The 19,093-nt window shown below is 46.8% G+C and overlaps 1 protein-coding gene across 1 annotated transcript in view; it reads left to right on the forward strand.

Moving 5' to 3' along the window:
* LOC135508953 (cGMP-inhibited 3',5'-cyclic phosphodiesterase 3A-like) overlaps positions 1-19,093 on the forward strand; it is a 247,376-nt gene that overhangs the window by 189,075 nt on the left and 39,208 nt on the right. The window contains exons 3-4 of the mRNA XM_064929192.1: positions 7,386-7,538; positions 9,881-9,997. Of these exons, the coding sequence (XP_064785264.1) occupies positions 7,386-7,538; positions 9,881-9,997 (270 nt within the window). The remainder of the gene's footprint in view (positions 1-7,385; positions 7,539-9,880; positions 9,998-19,093) is intronic.

Here is a 19,093-nt window from a genome sequence, read left to right on the forward strand (position 1 = left end):
ACCAGAACAGTAGTCTGTTATAGTAGAGAGGACCAGAACAGTAGTGTGTTATAGTAGAGAGGACCAGAACAGTAGTCTGTTATAGTAGAGAGGACCAGAACAGTAGTGTGTTATAGTAGAGAGGACCAGAACAGCAGTCTGGTATAGTAGAGAGGACCAGAACAGTAGTGTGTTATAGTAGAGAGGACCAGAACAGTAGTGTGTTATAGAAGAGAGGACCAGAACAGTAGTGTGTTATAGTAGAGAGGACCAGAACAGTAGTGTGTTATAGTAGAGAGGACCAGAACAGTAGTCTGTTATAGTAGAGAGGACCAGAACAGTAGTCTGTTATAGAAGAGAGGACCAGAACAGTAGTGTGTTATAGTAGAGAGGACCAGAACAGTAGTGTGTTATAGTAGAGAGGACCAGAACAGTAGTGTGTTATAGTAGAGAGGACCAGAACAGTAGTGTGTTATAGTAGAGAGGACCAGAACATTAGTGTGTTATAGTAGAGAGGACCAGAACAGCAGTCTGTTATAGAAGAGAGGACCAGGACAGGTCTGTTTGGGGAAGATTTGGTGAAGTGTTACAAAGAAGTTGATGGCAGTTTGGTTATGTGTGATGATTGTGAGATGATATGACTTACAAATTCGACTTTTTTAAGATGCAGACTTCAAAATTCCACGTCAAAGCAACTTTAACTGCTACAGTTCAGATCGGTTAAATGGAAAATAGGGACGTGGATCAGAAAACCAGTCAGTATCTGGTGTGACCACCATTTGCCTCATGCAGCTCAACACATCCTCTTCAATGGCTGTGCGAAGTTAATGGATATTGGCGCGAACTGGAACACACTGTCGTACACGTCCAAAACATGCTCAATAGTTGACATGTCTGGTGAGTAGGCAGGCCATGGAAGAACTGGGACATTTTCATCTTCCAGGAATTGTGTACAGATCCTTGCGTCATGGGGCTGTTTATTATCATGCTGAAACATGAGGTGATGGTGGTGGATGAAATGGCACGACAATGGGCCTCAGGATCTCATCACGTTGTCTGTAGCCAATGTCTGCCCATACCATAACCCCACCACCACCACGGGGCTGTCTAACATCAGCAAACCGCTCTGCCATACAGTTGAAACCGCGATTCATCCTTAAAGACCACATAAAATACACAAAATTGCATTGAAAATCTTTCCTGTTTTTTTAGTTATTTCATTTTCTCCACGGTCCCTAAACATCTTTGCTGCGCAAGAGAAGCAGAAAAGAAATAGAAAACTTGACCTACGTCAACTATATTGAAGCCTTCATTCTATTTATTTATGAAATTATTCTGGTGAACAAGGGTTTACAAATGGCCGACCAAAACGTCAGAAATAAGAAGCAGAAATATAAGCCGACAAAAAATAAATCGCTCCGTCCATCTTAGACTGGACATCACATTTTCTATTTGCGGGTTAAGGTTGGGCATGAGCCTCAGATTTGAATTTATCCACATATATTCAGGCGGTTGTGGATAGATTATTAGCAATTAGCAAAATGTGTGTGAAAAAACAGCTGACCCGCGCATAACTAACTAACACACACACACACACACAGACACACACACACACACACACACACACACACACACACACACACACAAGCGTAACGTCAAAACGTCAAAGATGTGACGATGGACAGTGTGAAAACAGACAAAGGGGTCCATCCATTTCTATAGCGTATATTTTTAAGCCGAATGTTACAAATGATCTGTCCAAATATTTAAATGATCTGTCCAAATATTTAAATGATCTGTCCAAATATTTAAATGATCTGTCCAAATATTTAAATGATCTGTCCAAATATTTAAATGACTGTTTCAAATATAGTCATACAACTATTCTTATCTGCTACTATTAGCACTAGCATTGCTGCTAATGATGTTGAACTCTGCTGGGAGAAGGTGATCGTTTACAGCTTTTTTCGATTGCTAAACGACAGTGGGCACAACTGGAGTCACATGTGCAAAACTCTAACTACAGTCTGCACTACCAACAGTCACCTGAGCTAAACAGTTCACATCCACCTGCAAAACTCATTCCAAGCAACACAACTCTTAACACATGGCTCAAAACACGCTCAGTGCAGCCAAACACTATGCACAACCCTCACTGAGATAACACACACTGTCACTCAGAACACACTGAGAGTAAAAACACTAGCATCAAACACCAATACAGAAAATACAAACTTTTCATCTTTACAGTTTGAACAATTTCAGTGACTTCATACAAAGTAATATTTTCTTCAAAGAAAAGAGTGACATTCTTTCACATGATTTATTAAAATTTTTAGAACATAACAATTCTTTAAGGTAAATGAAAATTAGCAGTTTGCTTCAATAGTCTGTAGTAATTTACGGAATTACAATAATGAGAAAAAAAAGGTAGAAACTTAAAGTACATACTGTAATTCGAACAAATAATTGAGGGGCTAATCCTGCCTCTCTCTAGCATCATACCACAGGTTTTCTTCAACATCACATCTAATGTTTTCTCTTGCCATGCACCTGGGGAAGAACCTTCTGGAGTGCCTTATCCATCCCTGGCAGTCCTCTGTCCTCACATCCGGCACGGATGGCTTCCAAAAGAGACATTTGGTCATGTGGGTGGTGACCAAACACTTTCCACCTCCAGGCAGAGAAAAACTCCTCTATTGGGTTGAGGAAGGGTGAATATGCAGGCAGGTACAAAACCATAAATCTGTGATGTGCTGTAAACCAATCTGTGACAGCTGCAGAGTGGTGAAAAGCAACGTTATCGCAAACTATGACAAAAACTTGGGGGTTTCTTACTGGCTCCCCCTGTTCTGCTGGCACTAGCTGAGCATAGAGCTGTTCTAGGAAAGCTATAAGCCTTTCTGTGTTGTATGGGCCAATGAGTGGTGTGTTGAGAAGCAAACCATCATTGGCCATTGCAGCACACATGGTGATATTTCCCCCCCTTTGGCCTGGAACCTCCACAGTGGCCCTTTGACCTAAAACATTCCTTCCTCTGCGCCGTGTTTTGTCAAGGTTAAATCCAGCTTCATCGATAAATACAAATGAATGTGGTCTTTCCAGTGCTTCCACCTCCATTACTCTCTGAAAAACAGTAAGTGCACAGTTTTACTGTAGAAATGCTAGTGTTTTTTTTTACTGTAAATATTTTGTATAGCTGTGTACGTAACCTCTGACGTCTTACCTGGACATATTGGTATCTTTGCTCTTTTACCCGTTCACTGTTTCTCTCGAACGGTACAGTGTATAACTGTTTCATTGTAACTTGGTGTTTCTTTAGGACTCGAGCAATAGTTGTTGTGCTGACAGAATTAACATTTTCAAATATATCATTATCAGCCAGCACTCTATCTTGAATCTCCCGCAGTTTTATTGCATTGTTGACAACAACCATGTCAACAATAACATTTTCCTGCGCATCTGAAAATATTTTTCCTCTTCCCCCTGTTGGGGGCAGCCTTTGGGTCCTGTTGTAAAAATATATTTCAGGGTTATATATATCTGTGTAAATATTCTATAATTGCAATACAAAATAGATTCCTGTGATGTTTTCATTTACTGTAAGGATGTAACTCTCACCTGTTTGTATGATGGAAAATTCGCATTACAGATGCCACTGTGGATCTTTGCAGATTGGGTTGCACCCTCAACCCTGCCTCTCTCAATGAGAGACCATGGTTCACGACATGGTCTATAAGTGTAGCCCTTATTTCATCTGAAATAACAGCTCTTTGTCTTCCTTGTCTTCCTCCACGCATCCGCCCTCTCCCTGCCACCCTTCTCCCTCCACGAACCCATCTTCCTTGTTCCATTTCCAAAATGAGTCTTTCTGAGCTCTACCTATATATACTGTAATATGTGTGTGTGTTCACTAACAAGTCTAAAACAAGACACCTGCTTAGCCTTTCAGCTGAAATTGCAATCAGCCGTGTTTGAAAGGCACAAGGCTGAAATCTATTCCATTTTGAATGTGTGGTTCACAGTTTTGACAGCAGTGTGTTAGCGTTTGAACAAAGTGCTGTAAATCCACAGTGTTGTGCAGGTTGTGGTTAAAGTCATGGGATAAGTTTTGAAAACTGTGTTCAAGCAATGAAAAACGAACTAGAGTTTGGTCCACATGAACTGCTGCTGTGCAGACTGTTGTTAAGAGTTTTGCACATGTGACTCCAGTTGTGTCCACTGTCATTTAGCAAATGGAAAAAACTGTAACGGTGTAGTATACCGCCTCAGGAGTGTGTGTGTGTGTGTGTGTGTGTGTGTGTGTGTGTGTGTGTGTGTGTGTGTGTGTGTGTGTGTGTGTGTGTGTGTGTGTGTGTGTGTGTGTGTGTGTGTGTGTGTGTGTGTGTGTGTGTTCCTGAACAGAACAGAGCCTTGTAAACGCCTCAACGTCTTCTCTAAATGCTTTATCTCCTCATGTGGGAGTGACCGACATATGTTCCCTGTCATTCTGCCAGCCGCCCAGGCAGTCCTGCACCAATCACAGACCCCGTAACACCCCCTTCACAGCCAGCCACCCAGGCTGACCTACACAGCAAGACATCTATCAGTTTAGCATCCCTCCTATCAGCCACGTCAGCATCTCTCCTGTTGTCTTCTTCCCAGTCCGGTGGACGGTGTCATAGTGTTTAGACCCAGACAGAGACAGGCAGTGTGAAAACAGAGCTGGATGCTTGACTGTACATAGTATAGTCTTACTGTACTCCTTCATGTATAACAGCTCTACCAGATTTACAGTGTGTTCATTACTTGGCAAATATATTTATCAAAGGTTATTTTCCCTCTCCCTCTCTTCACTCTCTCTCTCTCTCTCCCCCCCTCTCCCTCTCATCCCCTCTCCCTCTCATCGCCTCTCCCTCTCTCCCCCTTCTCCCACTCTTTGCCCTCTCCTTTATCTTCACCCTCTCCCTCTCATCCCCTCTCCCTCTCATCCCCTCTCCCTCTCCCCCTTTCCCTCTCATCCCCTCTCACTCTCTTCCCCATCTCCTTTATCTTCACCCTCTCTCTCTCTCTCTCCCCCACTCCCTCTCATCCCCTCTCATTCCCTCTCCCTCTCTCCCCCCCTCTCTCTCTCTCCCCCACTCCCTCTCATCCCCTCTCATCCCCTCTCAATTCTTCCCCCCTCTCTCTCTCCCCCTCTCCCTCTCATCCCTTCTCATCCCCCTCTCTCTCTTCCCCTCTCTCTCTCCCCCTCTCCCTCTCATCCCCTCTCCCTCTCTTCCCCCTCTCCTTTAACTTCACCCTCTCTCTCTCTCCCCCCTCTCCCTCTCATCCCCTCTCCCTCTCTTCCTCCTCTCCCTCTCTTCCCCCTCTCCCTCTCTTCCCCCTCTCCCTCTCATCCCCTCTCCCTCTCATCCCCTCTCCATCTCTCCCAACTCTTCATCTCTCCCAACTCTCCCTCTCATCCCCTCTCCCTCTCCCCCCTCTCCCTCTCATCCCCTCTCCCTCTCTTCCTCCTCTCCCTCTCTTCCCCCTCTCCCTCTCTTCCCCCTCTCCCTCTCATCCCCTCTCCCTCTCATCCCCTCTCCATCTCTCCCAAATCTTCATCTCTCCCAACTCTCCCTCTCATCCCCTCTCCCTCTCATCCCCCCTCCCTCTCTTCCCCCTCCCTCTCTTCCCCCTCTCTCTCTCTCCCTCTCCCTCTCATCCCCTCTCTCTCTCCCCTCTCCCTCTCATCCCCTCTCTCTCTCCCCTCTCCCTCTCATCCCTTCTCTCTCTCCCCTCTCCCTCTCATCCTCCCTCTCTTCACCCTCTCCTTTAACTTCACCCTCTTTTTCTCTCCCCACTCTCCCTCTCATCCACTCTCTCTCTCCCCTCTCCCTCTCATCCCCTCTCTCTCTCTCCCCTCTCCCTCTCATTCCCTCTCCCTCTCTTCCCCCTCTCCTTTAAGTTCACCCTCTCTCTCTCACTCTTCCCCCTCTCCCTCTCATCCCCTCTCCCTCTCATCCCCCTCTCCTTTAACTTCACCCTCTCTCCCCCCCTCTCATCCCCTCTCCCTTCTCATCCCCTCTCCCCCTCTCCCTCTCATCCCCTCTCACTCTCTTCCCCATCTCCTTTATCTTCACCCTCTCTCTCTCCCCCACTCCCTCTCATCCCCTCTCATCCCCTCTCCCTCTCTTCCCCCCCTCTCTCTCTCCCCACTCCCTCTCATCACCTCTCCCTCTCTTCCCCCTCTCCTTTAACTTCACCCTCTCTCTCTCCCCCCTCTCCCTCTCATCCCCTCTCCCTCTCTTCCCCCTCTCCTTTAACTTCACCCTCTCCCCCTCCCTCTCATCCCCCCTCTCTCTCTCCCCCTCTCCCTCTCATCCCCCTCTCCTTTAACTTCACCCCTCTCTCCCCCTCTCATCCCCTCTCCCTTCTCATCCCCTCTCCCCCTCTCCCTCTCATCCCCTCTCACTCTCTTCCCCATCTCCTTTATCTTCACCCTCTCTCTCTCCCCCACTCCCTCTCATCCCCTCTCATCCCCTCTCCCTCTCTTCCCCCCCCTCTCTCTCCCCACTCCCTCTCATCACCTCTCCCTCTCTTCCCCCTCTCCTTTAACTTCACCCTCTCTCTCTCCCCCTCTCCCTCTCATCCCCTCTCCCTCTCTTCCCCTCTCCTTTAACTTCACCCTCTCCCCCCCTCCCTCTCATCCCCCCTCTCTCTCTCCCCCTCTCCCTCTCATCCCCTCTCCCTCTCTTCCCCTTCTCCTTTAACTTCACCCCCCCCTCTCTCTCTCTCTCTCTCCCCTCTCCCTCTCATCCACTCTCTCCCCTCTCCCTCTCATCCTCTCTCTCCCTCTCCCTCCCTTCTCCCTCTCCTTTAACTTCACCCTCTCTCTCTCCCCCTCTCCCTCTCTTCCCCCTCTCCTTTAACTTCACCCTCTCTCTCTCTCTCTACCCCCTCTCCCTCTCATCCCCTCTCCCTCTCTCCCCCTCTCCTTTAATTTCACCCTCTCTCTCTCTCTCTCCCCCCCTCTCCCCCCTCTCCCTCTCATCCCCTCTCCCTCTCTTCCCCTCTCCTTTAACTTCACCCTCTCTCTCTCTCTCCCTCCCCTCTCCCTCTCTTCTCCCTCTCCTTTAACTTCACCCCTCTCTCTCTCTCTCTCCCCCCTCTCCCTCTCATCCCCTCTCCCTCTCTTCCCCCTCTCCTTTAACTTCACCCTCTCTCTCTCTCCCCCCTCTCCCTCTCATCCCCTCTCCCTCTCTTCTCCCTCTCTTTTAACTTCATCCTCTCTCTCTCTCCCCTCTCCCTCTCATCCCCTCTCCCTCTCTCCCCCTCTCCTTACTCTTCCCCCTCTCCTTACTCTTCCCCATCTCCCTATTTTCCCCCTCTCCCTCTCTTCCCCCTCTCCCTCTTCCTCCTCTCCCTCTCTTCCCCATCTGCAGTCTTTGGGCACCAGTGTGGTGGTGGATATAGCTGTGATGGGTGAGGCCCACGGTCTGATCTCAGACCTGCTGGCGGACCCCTCGCTGCCCCCCAACACCTTCACCTCCCTCCGTGCCGTCAGCAGCCTGCTCACCACTCAGCTCAACTTCCAGGTAAGAGCTGAACTCTTTGCAACTGCTTCTACGCCACTGACAGAATGTGTAAGGGCAGTGTGCAATATATACAGTACCGGTCAAAAGGTTGGACACACCTTCTCATTCCATTACATTGTAAAAAAATAGTGAAGACATCAAAACTATGAAATAAAACATATGGAATCATGTAGTAACCAAAAAACTGTTAAACAAATCAAAGTGTAATTTATATTTGAGATTCTTCAAAGTAGCCACCCTTTGTCTTGACAGCTTTGCACACTCTTGGCGTTCTCTCAACCAGCTTCATGAGGTAGTCACTTTTGGGATAGGAGGTAGCATTTTCACTTTTGGATGAATAGCGTGCCCAGAGTGAACTGCCTCCTACACTGTCCCAGATGCTAATATATGCATATTATTATTAGTATTGGATAGGAAACACTCTGAAGTTTTTAAAACTGTTTGAATGATGTCTGTGAGTATAACAGAACTCATATGGCAGGCCGAAACCTGAGAAAAATCCAACCAGGAAGTGGGAAATCTGAGGTTTGTAGTTTTTCAAAGCTTGGCCTACCGAGTACACAGTTTCTATGGAGTCAAGTTGCACTTCCTACGGCTTCCAATAGATGTCAACCTTCTTTAGAAACTTGTTTCAGGCTTCTGCTGTAAAGGAGGGGCTCATGAGACCTGTTTGAGTCAGTGGTCTGGCAGAGTGTCTCAGGCTCGTGACGCGCGCTCCCGACAGAGTTACCTCTCGTTCCAGCGCTTTTCTTCAGACATAAGAATACTCCGGTTGGAACATTATTGATGTTTTATGTTAAAAACATCCTAAAGATTGATTCCATACATCGTTTGACTTGTTTCTACGACCTGTAATGGAACTTTTCTAGTTTTTGTCTGGACGAAGTGCTGGCGCCTCATGAAGATGGATTACTGGGCCGAACACGCTAACAACAAGTGGCTATTTGGACAGAAATTATGGACTTTGTGGAACTTTATGGAACAAATCAGTTGAACTGGGATTCCTGGGAGTGCCTTCTGATGAAGATCATCAAAGGTAAGTTAATATATATAGTGTTATTTCTAACTTCTGTTGACTCCAAAATGGTGGATATTTCTCTGGCTGGATTGGGCTCTGAGCCACGTTCTCAGATTATGCTTTTTCCGTAAAGTTTTTTGAAATCTGACACAGCGGTTGCATTAAGGAGAGGTTTATCTAAAGTTCCATGTGTAATACTTGTATCTTTTGACTTGGAGTTGATCTATCATAATCATATGTTGTGCTTTCGCTGTAAGGCACTTTTGAAATCGGACACGATGGGTAGATTAACATGATCCACAATCACCCAACCTCATCCCAGTTGAGATAGTTTGGGATGAGTTGGACCGCAGAGTGAAGGAAAAGCAGCCAACAAGTGTTCATCAACTCCTTCAGGACTGTTGGAAAAGCATTCCTCATGAAGCTGGTTGAGAGAACGCCAAAAGTGTGCAAAGCTGTCACCAAGGTAAAGGGTGGCTACTTTCAAGAATCTAAAATCTAAAATATATTTAGATTTGTTTAACACTTTTTTGGTTTCTACATGATGCCACGTGTTATTTCATATTTTTGATGTCTTCACTATTATTATACAATGTAGAAAATAGTAAAGATAAAGAAAAACCCTCGAATGAGTAGGTGTGTCCAAATGTTTGACTGGTACTGTATGTGTAACTTGCAATATACTGTATGTATTGTGTATCATTGTAGTAGTATTTATTGGGATCCCCAATTAGCCGCTGCCAAGGCAGCAACTCCTCTTCCTGGGGTCCAAACAGGAAATACAACAGTAAAATAGGTCAAATACATAATATAATATCATAATATACATACCACTACATAACACTACATAATACTACATAATACTACATAACACTACATAATACTACATAACACTACATAATACTACCCAGTACTACATAACACTACATGGTACTACATAACCCTATGTAATAATACGTAATACTAGATAACACTACATAACACTACATAATACTACCTAGTACTACATAACACTACATGGTACTACATAACCCTATGTAATAATACGTAATACTAGATAACACTACATAACACTACATAATACTACATAACACTACATAATACTACCTAGTACTACATAACACTACATGGTACTACATAACCCTATGTAATAATACGTAATACTAGATAACACTACATAACACTACATAATACTACCTAGTACTACATAACACTACATGGTACTACATAACCCTATGTAATAATACGTAATACTAGATAACACTACATAATGTTAAATCTATGTTAAATCTGTCAAATAAAATTAAATATACAATTCTTCCAGCCCCTGCACCGTCCGCGCCTCGCTCCCCTGGGCGTCAACCTGGGAGACGCCTACATCTGCTCCGACTCAGAGGAGGGATCTGAGAAGATAGGGGAGAGGACCAATACCCTACCAAAGGTGAGAACAGATGCATGGTGGGAAAGGAAGAGGGGGAGAGGAGGGGTCTGAGAAGACAGGTGAGAGGACCAATACCTTACCAAAGGTGAGAACAGATGCATGGTGGGAAAGGAAGAGGGGGAGAGGAGAGGTCTGAGAAGACAGGTGAGAGGACCAATACCTTACCAAAGGTGAGAACAGATGCATGGTGGGAAAGGAAGAGGGGGAGAGGAGGGGTCTGAGAAGACATGTGAGAGGACCAATACCTTACCAAAGGTGAGAACAGATGCATGGTGGGAAAGGAAGAGGGGGAGAGGAGGGGTCTGAGAAGACAGGTGAGAGGACCAATACCTTACCAAAGGTGAGAACAGATGCATGGTGGGAAAGGAAGAGGGGGAGAGGAGGGGTCTGAGAAGACAAGTGAGAGGACCAATACCTTACCAAAGGTGAGAACAGATGCATGGTGGGAAAGGAAGAGGGGGAGAGGAGGGGTCTGAGAAGACATGTGAGAGGACCAATACCTTACCAAAGGTGAGAACAGATGCATGGTGGGAAAGGAAGAGGGGGAGAGGAGGGGTCTGAGAAGACAGGTGAAAGGACCAATACCTTACCAAAGGTGAGAACAGATGCATGGTGGGAAAGGAAGAGGGGGAGAGGAGGGGTCTGAGAAGACAGGTGAGAGGACCAATACCTTACCAAAGGTGAGAACAGATGCATGGTGGGAAAGGAAGAGGGGGAGAGGAGGGGTCTGAGAAGGGGGGGACCAACATACTCTACCTAAGGAGAGAAGGGTCCTGACTGTTATACAGAGCCTTCAGAAGGTATTCACACCCCTTGACTTTTTCCACATTTTGTTTTTTACAAGTGGAATTAAACTTTATAAAATTTACATGGTCAACAATCCATACAAAATACTCTGTAATGTCGAAGTGAAATTTTTACATTTGTAAAAACTAATATGTCTTGATTAGATACAGTGGGGTCAAAAAAAGTATTTAGTCAGCCACCAAGTGTGCAAGTTCTCCCACTTAAAAAGATGAGAGTGGCCTGTAATTGTCATCATAGGTACACTTCAACTATGACAGACAAAATGAGAAAAAAAAATGCAGAAAATCACATTGTAGGGTTTTTAATGAATTTATTTGCAAATTATGATGGAAAATAAGTATTTGGTCACCTACAAACAAGCAAGATTTCTGGCTCTCACAGACCTGTAACTTCTTCTTTAAGAGGCTCCTCTGTCCTCCACTCATTACCTGTATTAATGGCACCTGTTTGAAAAAGAAAACAAATCCAGAAAAATCCAGAAAATCACATTGTAGGATAGCAAATGATGGTGGAAAATAAGAAATGCATCTTTGACTTTGGTTACCACTTGTAGCGCCGCGATGTCATAGTGTGAAATATGTTGTTGAATCAGTGATTCGTCATTGTTATAACCCTCCCTAACATGACTTATGGCCTACCTAACAATGCTACACGCATTTGTTCATGTTTTATTGTCTGGCTAATGAGCAAGAGTACTCCCCTGCTTTTAACTTTTTACCGTCAAAGAAAAGACTGTATTTTCATAGAGTTTCTTGTGGAAAAAAAAATATGTCTGGTGCTTAGAGGGGGGAGGGGGGTTCTCCTTCTCGTTCTCTCTTTCATTTAAACAGCTGTGTCAACATGACAGATTTTCAGAAGCAGGCAGAGAGAGAGATGGAGAGAGAGATGGAGCGCGTGAGTGAGAGAGATTTGTTGATTTCAAAAAAGCTTTTGACTCAATTTGTCATGAGGGTCTAGTTAAACACCATATAACGCAGAGCAGAATTAGGCCGATACCCGCTAAATATCACATTCCAGAAAAGAGATATTAAATTCTACAATCATCAAATAGGAAGCGATTCCCAAACCTTCCAGAACAAATCCATCACCTATAGAGAAATTAACCTGGAGAAGAGTCCCCCAAGCAAGCTGGTCCTGGGGCTCTGTTCACAAACAGAACCCACAGAGCCCCAGGACAGCAACACAATTAGACCCAACCAAATCATGAGATTTGACACACTGGAAAGGATTAACAAAAACACAGAGCAAACTAGAATACGATTTGGCCCTGAACAGAGAGTACACAGTGGCAGAATACCTGGCCACCGTGACTGCCCCAAACTTAAGGAAAGCTTTGACTATGTACAGACTCAGTGAGCATAGCCTTGCTATTGAGAAGGCCGCTGAAGGCAGACCTGGTTCTCAAGAGAAGACAGGCTATGTGCACACTGCCCATAAAATGAGGTGGAAACTGAGCTGCACTTTCTAACCTCCTGGCAAATGTATGACCATATTAGAGACACATATTTCCTTCAGATTACACAGACCCACAAAGAATTCAAAGACAAATCCAATCTTGATAAACTCCCATATCTATTAGGTAAAATACAAAAGTGGGCCGTCACAGCAGCAATATATGTGACCTGTTGTCACAAGAAAAGCGCAACCAGTGAAGAACAAACACAATTATTTATTTTCCCCTTTGTACTAAACTATTTGCACATCCTTTACAACAATGTATATATACATAATATGACATTTGTAATGTCTTTATTCTTTTGGAACTTTTGTGAGTGTAATGTCTACTGTACATTTCTTTTATTTCTTTTTTGTTTATTATCTATTTTACTGGATTTGGCAAAGTTAACATATGTTTCCCATGCCAATAAAGCCCCTTGAATTTAATTGAGAGAGACAGAGACAGAAAGAGAGAGAAAGAGATGTGTAGAAGCAGACAAGAGAGGGATGTGAGGGATGAGAGGGATGAGGGATATGAGGGATGAGAGGGATGACAGTGTATTTACAGACAGGAGGACTCCCTGTTGATACGTTGATCATTTATCTGAAGGATTAAATATCTTATCTCTTTCCCCTCTATTTCCCTTTGGTCTCCCTCTATTCCCTCTCTCCTAACGCCCCCCAACCCCCACGGTGTGTGTGTGTGTGTGTGTGTGTGTGTGTGTGTGTGTGTGTGTGTGTGTGTGTGTGTGTGTGTGTGTGTGTGTGTGTGTGTGTGTGTGTGTGTGTGTGTGTGTGTGTGTGTGGTCGGTCGACTGTTCCCTGTTCCATGAGTGATCAAACCAGTCTCAGAGCTGACAGAATGATAGTTTTAGCTCCTCTGTATGAAGCACTGACGAAATAAAACCTTGTTAAAAGTAAAACTAAGACAAATTGTGCAACGTCCAATCATGGCTACTTTACACACACACACACACACACACACACACACACACACACACACACATTACATTTACATTTAAGTAATTTAGCAGACGCTCTTATCCAGAGCGACTTACAAATTGGTGAATTCACCTTCTGACATCCAGTGGAACAGCCACTTTACAATAGTGCATCTAAATCATTAAGGGGGGGGGTGAGAAGGATTACTTATCCTATCCTAGGTATTCCTTGAAGAGGTGGGGTTTCAGGTGTCTCCGGAAGGTGGTGATTGACTCCGCTGTCCTGGCGTCGTGAGGGAGTTTGTTCCACCATTGGGGGGCCAGAGCAGCGAACAGTTTTGACTGGGCTGAGCGGGAACTGTACTTCCTCAATGGTAGGGAGGCGAGCAGGCCAGAGGTGGATGAACGCAGTGCCCTTGCTTGGGTGTAGGGCCTGATCAGAGCCTGGAGGTACTGCGGTGCCGTTCCCCTCACAGCTCCGTAGGCAAGCACCATGGTCTTGTAGCGGATGCGAGCTTCAACTGGAAGCCAGTGGAGAGAGCGGAGGAGCGGGGTGACGTGAGAGAACTTGGGAAGGTTGAACACCAGACGGGCTGCGGCGTTCTGGATGAGTTGTAGGGGTTTAATGGCACAGGCAGGGAGCCCAGCCAACAGCGAGTTGCAGTAATCCAGACGGGAGATGACAAGTGCCTGGATTAGGACCTGCGCCGCTTCCTGTGTGAGGCAGGGTCGTACTCTGCGGATGTTGTAGAGCATGAACCTACAGGAACGGGCCACCGCCATGATGTTGGTTGAGAACGACAGGGTGTTGTCCAGGATCACGCCAAGGTTCTTAGCGCTCTGGGAGGAGGACACAATGGAGTTGTCAACCGTGATGGCGAGATCATGGAACGGGCAGTCCTTCCCCGGGAGGAAGAGCAGCTCCGTCTTGCCGAGGTTCAGCTTGAGGTGGTGATCCGTCATCCACACTGATATGTCTGCCAGACATGCAGAGATGCGATTCGCCACCTGGTCATCAGAAGGGGGAAAGGAGAAGATTAATTGTGTGTCGTCTGCATAGCAATGATAGGAGAGACCATGTGAGGTTATGACAGAGCCAAGTGACTTGGTGTATAGCGAGAATAGGAGAGGGCCTAGAACAGAGCCCTGGGGGACACCAGTGGTGAGAGCGCGTGGCGAGGAGACAGATTCTCGCCACGCCACCTGGTAGGAGCGACCTGTCAGGTAGGACGCAATCCAAGCGTGGGCCGCGCCGGAGATGCCCAACTCGGAGAGGGTGGAGAGGAGGATCTGATGGTTCACAGTATCGAAGGCAGCCGATAGGTCTAGAAGGATGAGAGCAGAGGAGAGAGAGTTAGCTTTAGCAGTGCGGAGCGCCTCCGTGATACAGAGAAGAGCAGTCTCAGTTGAATGACTAGTCTTGAAACCTGACTGATTTGGATCAAGAAGGTCATTCTGAGAGAGATAGCGGGAGAGCTGGCCAAGGACGGCACGTTCAAGAGTTTTGGAGAGAAAAGAAAGAAGGGATACTGGTCTGTAGTTGTTGACATCGGAGGGATCGAGTGTAGGTTTTTTCAGAAGGGGTGCAACTCTCGCTCTCTTGAAGACGGAAGGGACGTAGCCAGCGGTCAGGGATGAGTTGATGAGCGAGGTGAGGTAAGGGAGAAGGTCTCCGGAAATGGTCTGGAGAAGAGAGGAGGGGATAGGGTCAAGCGGGCAGGTTGTTGGGCGGCCGGCCGTCACAAGAAGCGAGATTTCATCTGGAGAGAGAGGGGAGAAAGAGGTCAGAGCACAGGGTAGGGCAGTGTGAGCAGAACCAGCGGTGTCGTTTGACTTAGCAAACGAGGATCGGATGTCGTCGACCTTCTTTTCAAAATGGTTGACGAAGTCATCTGCAGAGAGGGAGGAGGGGGGGGAGGGGGAGGAGGATTCAGGAGGGAGGAGAAGGTGGCAAAGAGCTTCCTAGGGTTAGAGGCAGATGCTTGGAATTTAGAGTGGTAGAAAGTGGCTTTAGCAGCAGAGACAGAGGAGGAAAATGTAGAGAGGAGGGAGTGAAAGGATGCCAGGTCCGCAGGGAGGCGAGTTTTCCTCCATTTCCGCTCGGCTGCCCGGAGCTCTGTTCTGTGAGCTCGCAATGAGTCATCGAGCCACGGAGCGGGAGGGGAGGACCGAGCCGGCCTGGAGGATAGGGGACATAGAGAGTCAAAGGATGCAGAAAGGGAAGAGAGGAGGGTTGAGGAGGCAGAATCAGGAGATAGGTTGGAGAAGGTATGAGCAGAGGGAAGAGATGATAGGATGGAAGAGGAGAGAGTAGCGGGGGAGAGAGAGCGAAGGTTGGGACGGCGCGATACCATCTGAGTAGGGGCAGTGTGGGAAGTGTTGGATGAGAGCGAGAGGGAAAAGGATACAAGGTAGTGGTCGGAGACTTGGAGGGGAGTTGCAATGAGGTTAGTGGAAGAACAGCATCTAGTAAAGATGAGGTCGAGCGTATTGCCTGCCTTGTGAGTAGGGGGGAAGGTGAGAGGGTGAGGTCAAAAGAGGAGAGGAGTGGAAAGAAGGAGGCAGAGAGGAATGAGTCAAAGGTAGACGTGGGGAGGTTAAAGTCGCCCAGGACTGTGAGAGGTGAGCCGTCCTCAGGAAAGGAGCTTATCAAGGCATCAAGCTCATTGATGAACTCTCCGAGGGAACCTGGAGGGCGATAAATGATAAGGATGTTAAGCTTGAAAGGGCTGGTAACTGTGACAGCATGGAATTCAAAGGAGGCGATAGACAGATGGGTAAGGGGAGAGAGAGAGAATGACCACTTGGGAGAGATGAGGATCCCGGTGCCACCACCCCGCTGACCAGAAGCTCTCGGGTGTGCGAGAACACGTGGGCGGACGAAGAGAGAGCAGTAGGAGTAGCAGTGTTATCTGTGGTGATCCATGTTTCCGTCAGTGCCAAGAAGTCGAGGGACTGGAGGGAGGCATAGGCTGAGATGAACCCTGCCTTGTTGGCCGCAGATCGGCAGTTCCAGAGGCTACCGGAGACCTGGAACTCCACGTGGGTCGTGCGCGCTGGGACCACCAGATTAGGGTGGCCGCGGCCACGCGGTGTGGAGCGTTTGTATGGTCTGTGCAGAGAGGAGAGAACAGGGATAGATAGACACATAGTTGACAGGCTACAGAAGAGGCTACGCTAATGCAAAGGAGATTGGAATGACAAGTGGACTACACGTCTCGAATGTTCAGAAAGTTAAGCTTACGTAGCAAGAATCTTATTGACTAAAATGATTGAAATGATACAGTACTGCTGGAGTAGGCTAGCTGGTAGTGGCTGCGATGTTGACACTACACTAATCAAGTCGTTCCGTCGAGTGTAATAGTTTCTACAGTGCTGCTATTCGGGGGCTAGCTGGCTAGCTAGCAGGTTGATTGCGTTACGTTACCTTAAAAGAACGACAATAGCTGGCTAGCTAACCTAGAAAATCGCTCTAGGCTACACAATTGTCTTAGATACAAAGACGGCTATGTAGCTAGCTAGCTACGATCAAACAAATCAAACCGTTGTACTGTAATAGTTTCTACAGTGCTGCTTGCTATTCGGGGGCTAGCTGGCTAGCTACGTTAAAAGAACGACAATAGCTGGCCAGCTAACCTAGAACATCGCTCTAGACTACACAATTGTCTTAGATACAAAGACGGCTATGTAGCTGGCTAGCTACGATCAAACAAATCAAACCGTTGTACTGTAATGAAGTGAAATGAAAATGTGATACTACCTGTGGAGCGACGCGGAATGTTGACCGGTTAGTTGAAGTTCAATTCGGTAGAGGTTGGCTAGCTGTTGGCTAGCTAGCTAGCAGCATCTCCTACGTTAAGGACGACAAATAGCTGGCTAGCTAACCTCGGTAAATTAAGATAATCACTCTAAGTCTACACACTCTAAACTACACAATTATCTTGGATACGAAGACAGCGAAGACAACTATGTAGCTAGCTGACACTACGCTAATCGAGTCGTTCAGTTGAGTGTAATAGTTTCTACAGTGCTGGTGGACAGTGGATGTTAGCTAGCTGCTTAGCTAGCTGCTGGGCAGATACGTTAGGACGACGAAATACGATAATTATGCAACACACATTAGGCTGTCCTCATTAGGGAGAGCCAGGGAGGGCCAGGGAGAGCCAGGGAGAGCCAGGGAGGGCCAGTGAGGGCCAGGTAGAACCAGGGAGAGCCAGGGAGAGCCAGGGAGCGCCAGGGTGAGCCAGGGTGGGCCAGGGAGGGCCAGGGAGCACCAGGGAGAGCCAGGGAGGGCCAGGGAGAGCCAGGGAGTGCCAGGGAGGGCCAGGGAGAGAGGGCTGGCATAACTCTAAGTGCCTCTGGCAGAGAACTGGAGGAGGGGGAATGCGGTTTGTGGCGGAGGGGGTGTTGCGTGTGTGTGTGTTGCGTGTGTGTGTGTGTGTGTGTGTGTGTGTGTGTGTGTGTGTGTGTGTGTGTGTGTGTGTGTGTGGTGGAAAGTCCTGTACTGCTGTGCTGTGCTTGCTGTTTTGAAGTTTTGACATCCACTGTGGTGCATACTGATGGCTTTCCAACTGAAATCCCCAAACTTACATTCTTCTAAAAACACACATATGGGCGTGTGCACATATTCATGTACACACACACACACACACTCACACACACACGCACACACACTTACTGTTTTCAAAGTGCTGCATGTTCTCATTTTTAATATGCTGAGCCACTGAGAACTGTCTGGCGTGAGTTCAGGCCGAGGAGGAGAAGCACATACCAACTACGAAAAACATGAATAACATGAATAACAAACACATAATCGTTAACAAACTGTTTGAATCTTTAACTAAACATTTTTCTCTACACGAACCATGAACACATAACCTGTAACATCTAAACAAACCACACTCTTTGTACCCATCACAAAACATCACAAAACATCTTGAAACATTCCAAAATGTCATGATACATAACGAAACATCACTAAACATCATCAAACACCATTAAATGTAACCAAACATCATGAAACATCAGCAAACACCACCAAACATCACCAAACCCCACACAACACTATGAAACATGATAAAACACCATGAAACATGATAAAACACCATGAAACATCACCAAACACCATGAAACATCACCAAACACCACAAGACATCTAAGCTGTATTTACTCAGATATCACAGCAGGAGTTTTACAATTGAGCTGGCCAGACAGACAGACAGAAACACAGACAGACAGACAGACAGACAGACAGACAGACAGACAGAAACACAGACAGAAACACAGACAGAAACACAGACAGAAACACAGACAGAAACACAGACAGTAAGTACTGGGTCATGGTGCATGTCAAGAGGTTGCATGAGGGAGCTCTGCCACACGTAGTGCCAACTCTCTGCCAGCAAACAGATGGCAGCATCGCTACTGGGAATCCCAGGGAAAGAAGACAGGGGTGGGAGAGAGAGGAGAGGAGAGGGGAGAGGAGAGGAGAGGGGAGAGGAGAGGAGAGAGGAGAGGAGAGGAGAGGAGAGGAGAGGGAGGAGAGGAGAGGAGAGGAGAGGAGAGGAGAGGAGAGGAGAGGAGAGGAGAGGAGAGGAGAGGAGAGGAGAGGAGAGGAGAGGAGAGGAGAGGAGAGGGGAGAGGAGAGGAGAGGAGAGAGATAATCCAATGAAATAGTGTCAACAACAGCCCACCCAAATAGCCCACTAGAATGATGAGGAACTCATACAGCCCTCCCCTGAGTGTGCAGACTCTCTGATTCTTCAATCTCTTTCATCTCTATACATCTTACGTATGTGTAAAGAGACACTAGCTTTGTCACAATATCCACACTTATACCAATAAGTAATGTAGTATGGGCATTTTTCAAATCAGTTGTTGCTTTATTTGTTCCGCTGTAGCATCTGCGGCG

This window comes from Oncorhynchus masou, chromosome 22 (genome assembly GCF_036934945.1).
Source record: "Oncorhynchus masou masou isolate Uvic2021 chromosome 22, UVic_Omas_1.1, whole genome shotgun sequence".
Lineage (NCBI taxonomy): Eukaryota > Metazoa > Chordata > Actinopteri > Salmoniformes > Salmonidae > Oncorhynchus > Oncorhynchus masou.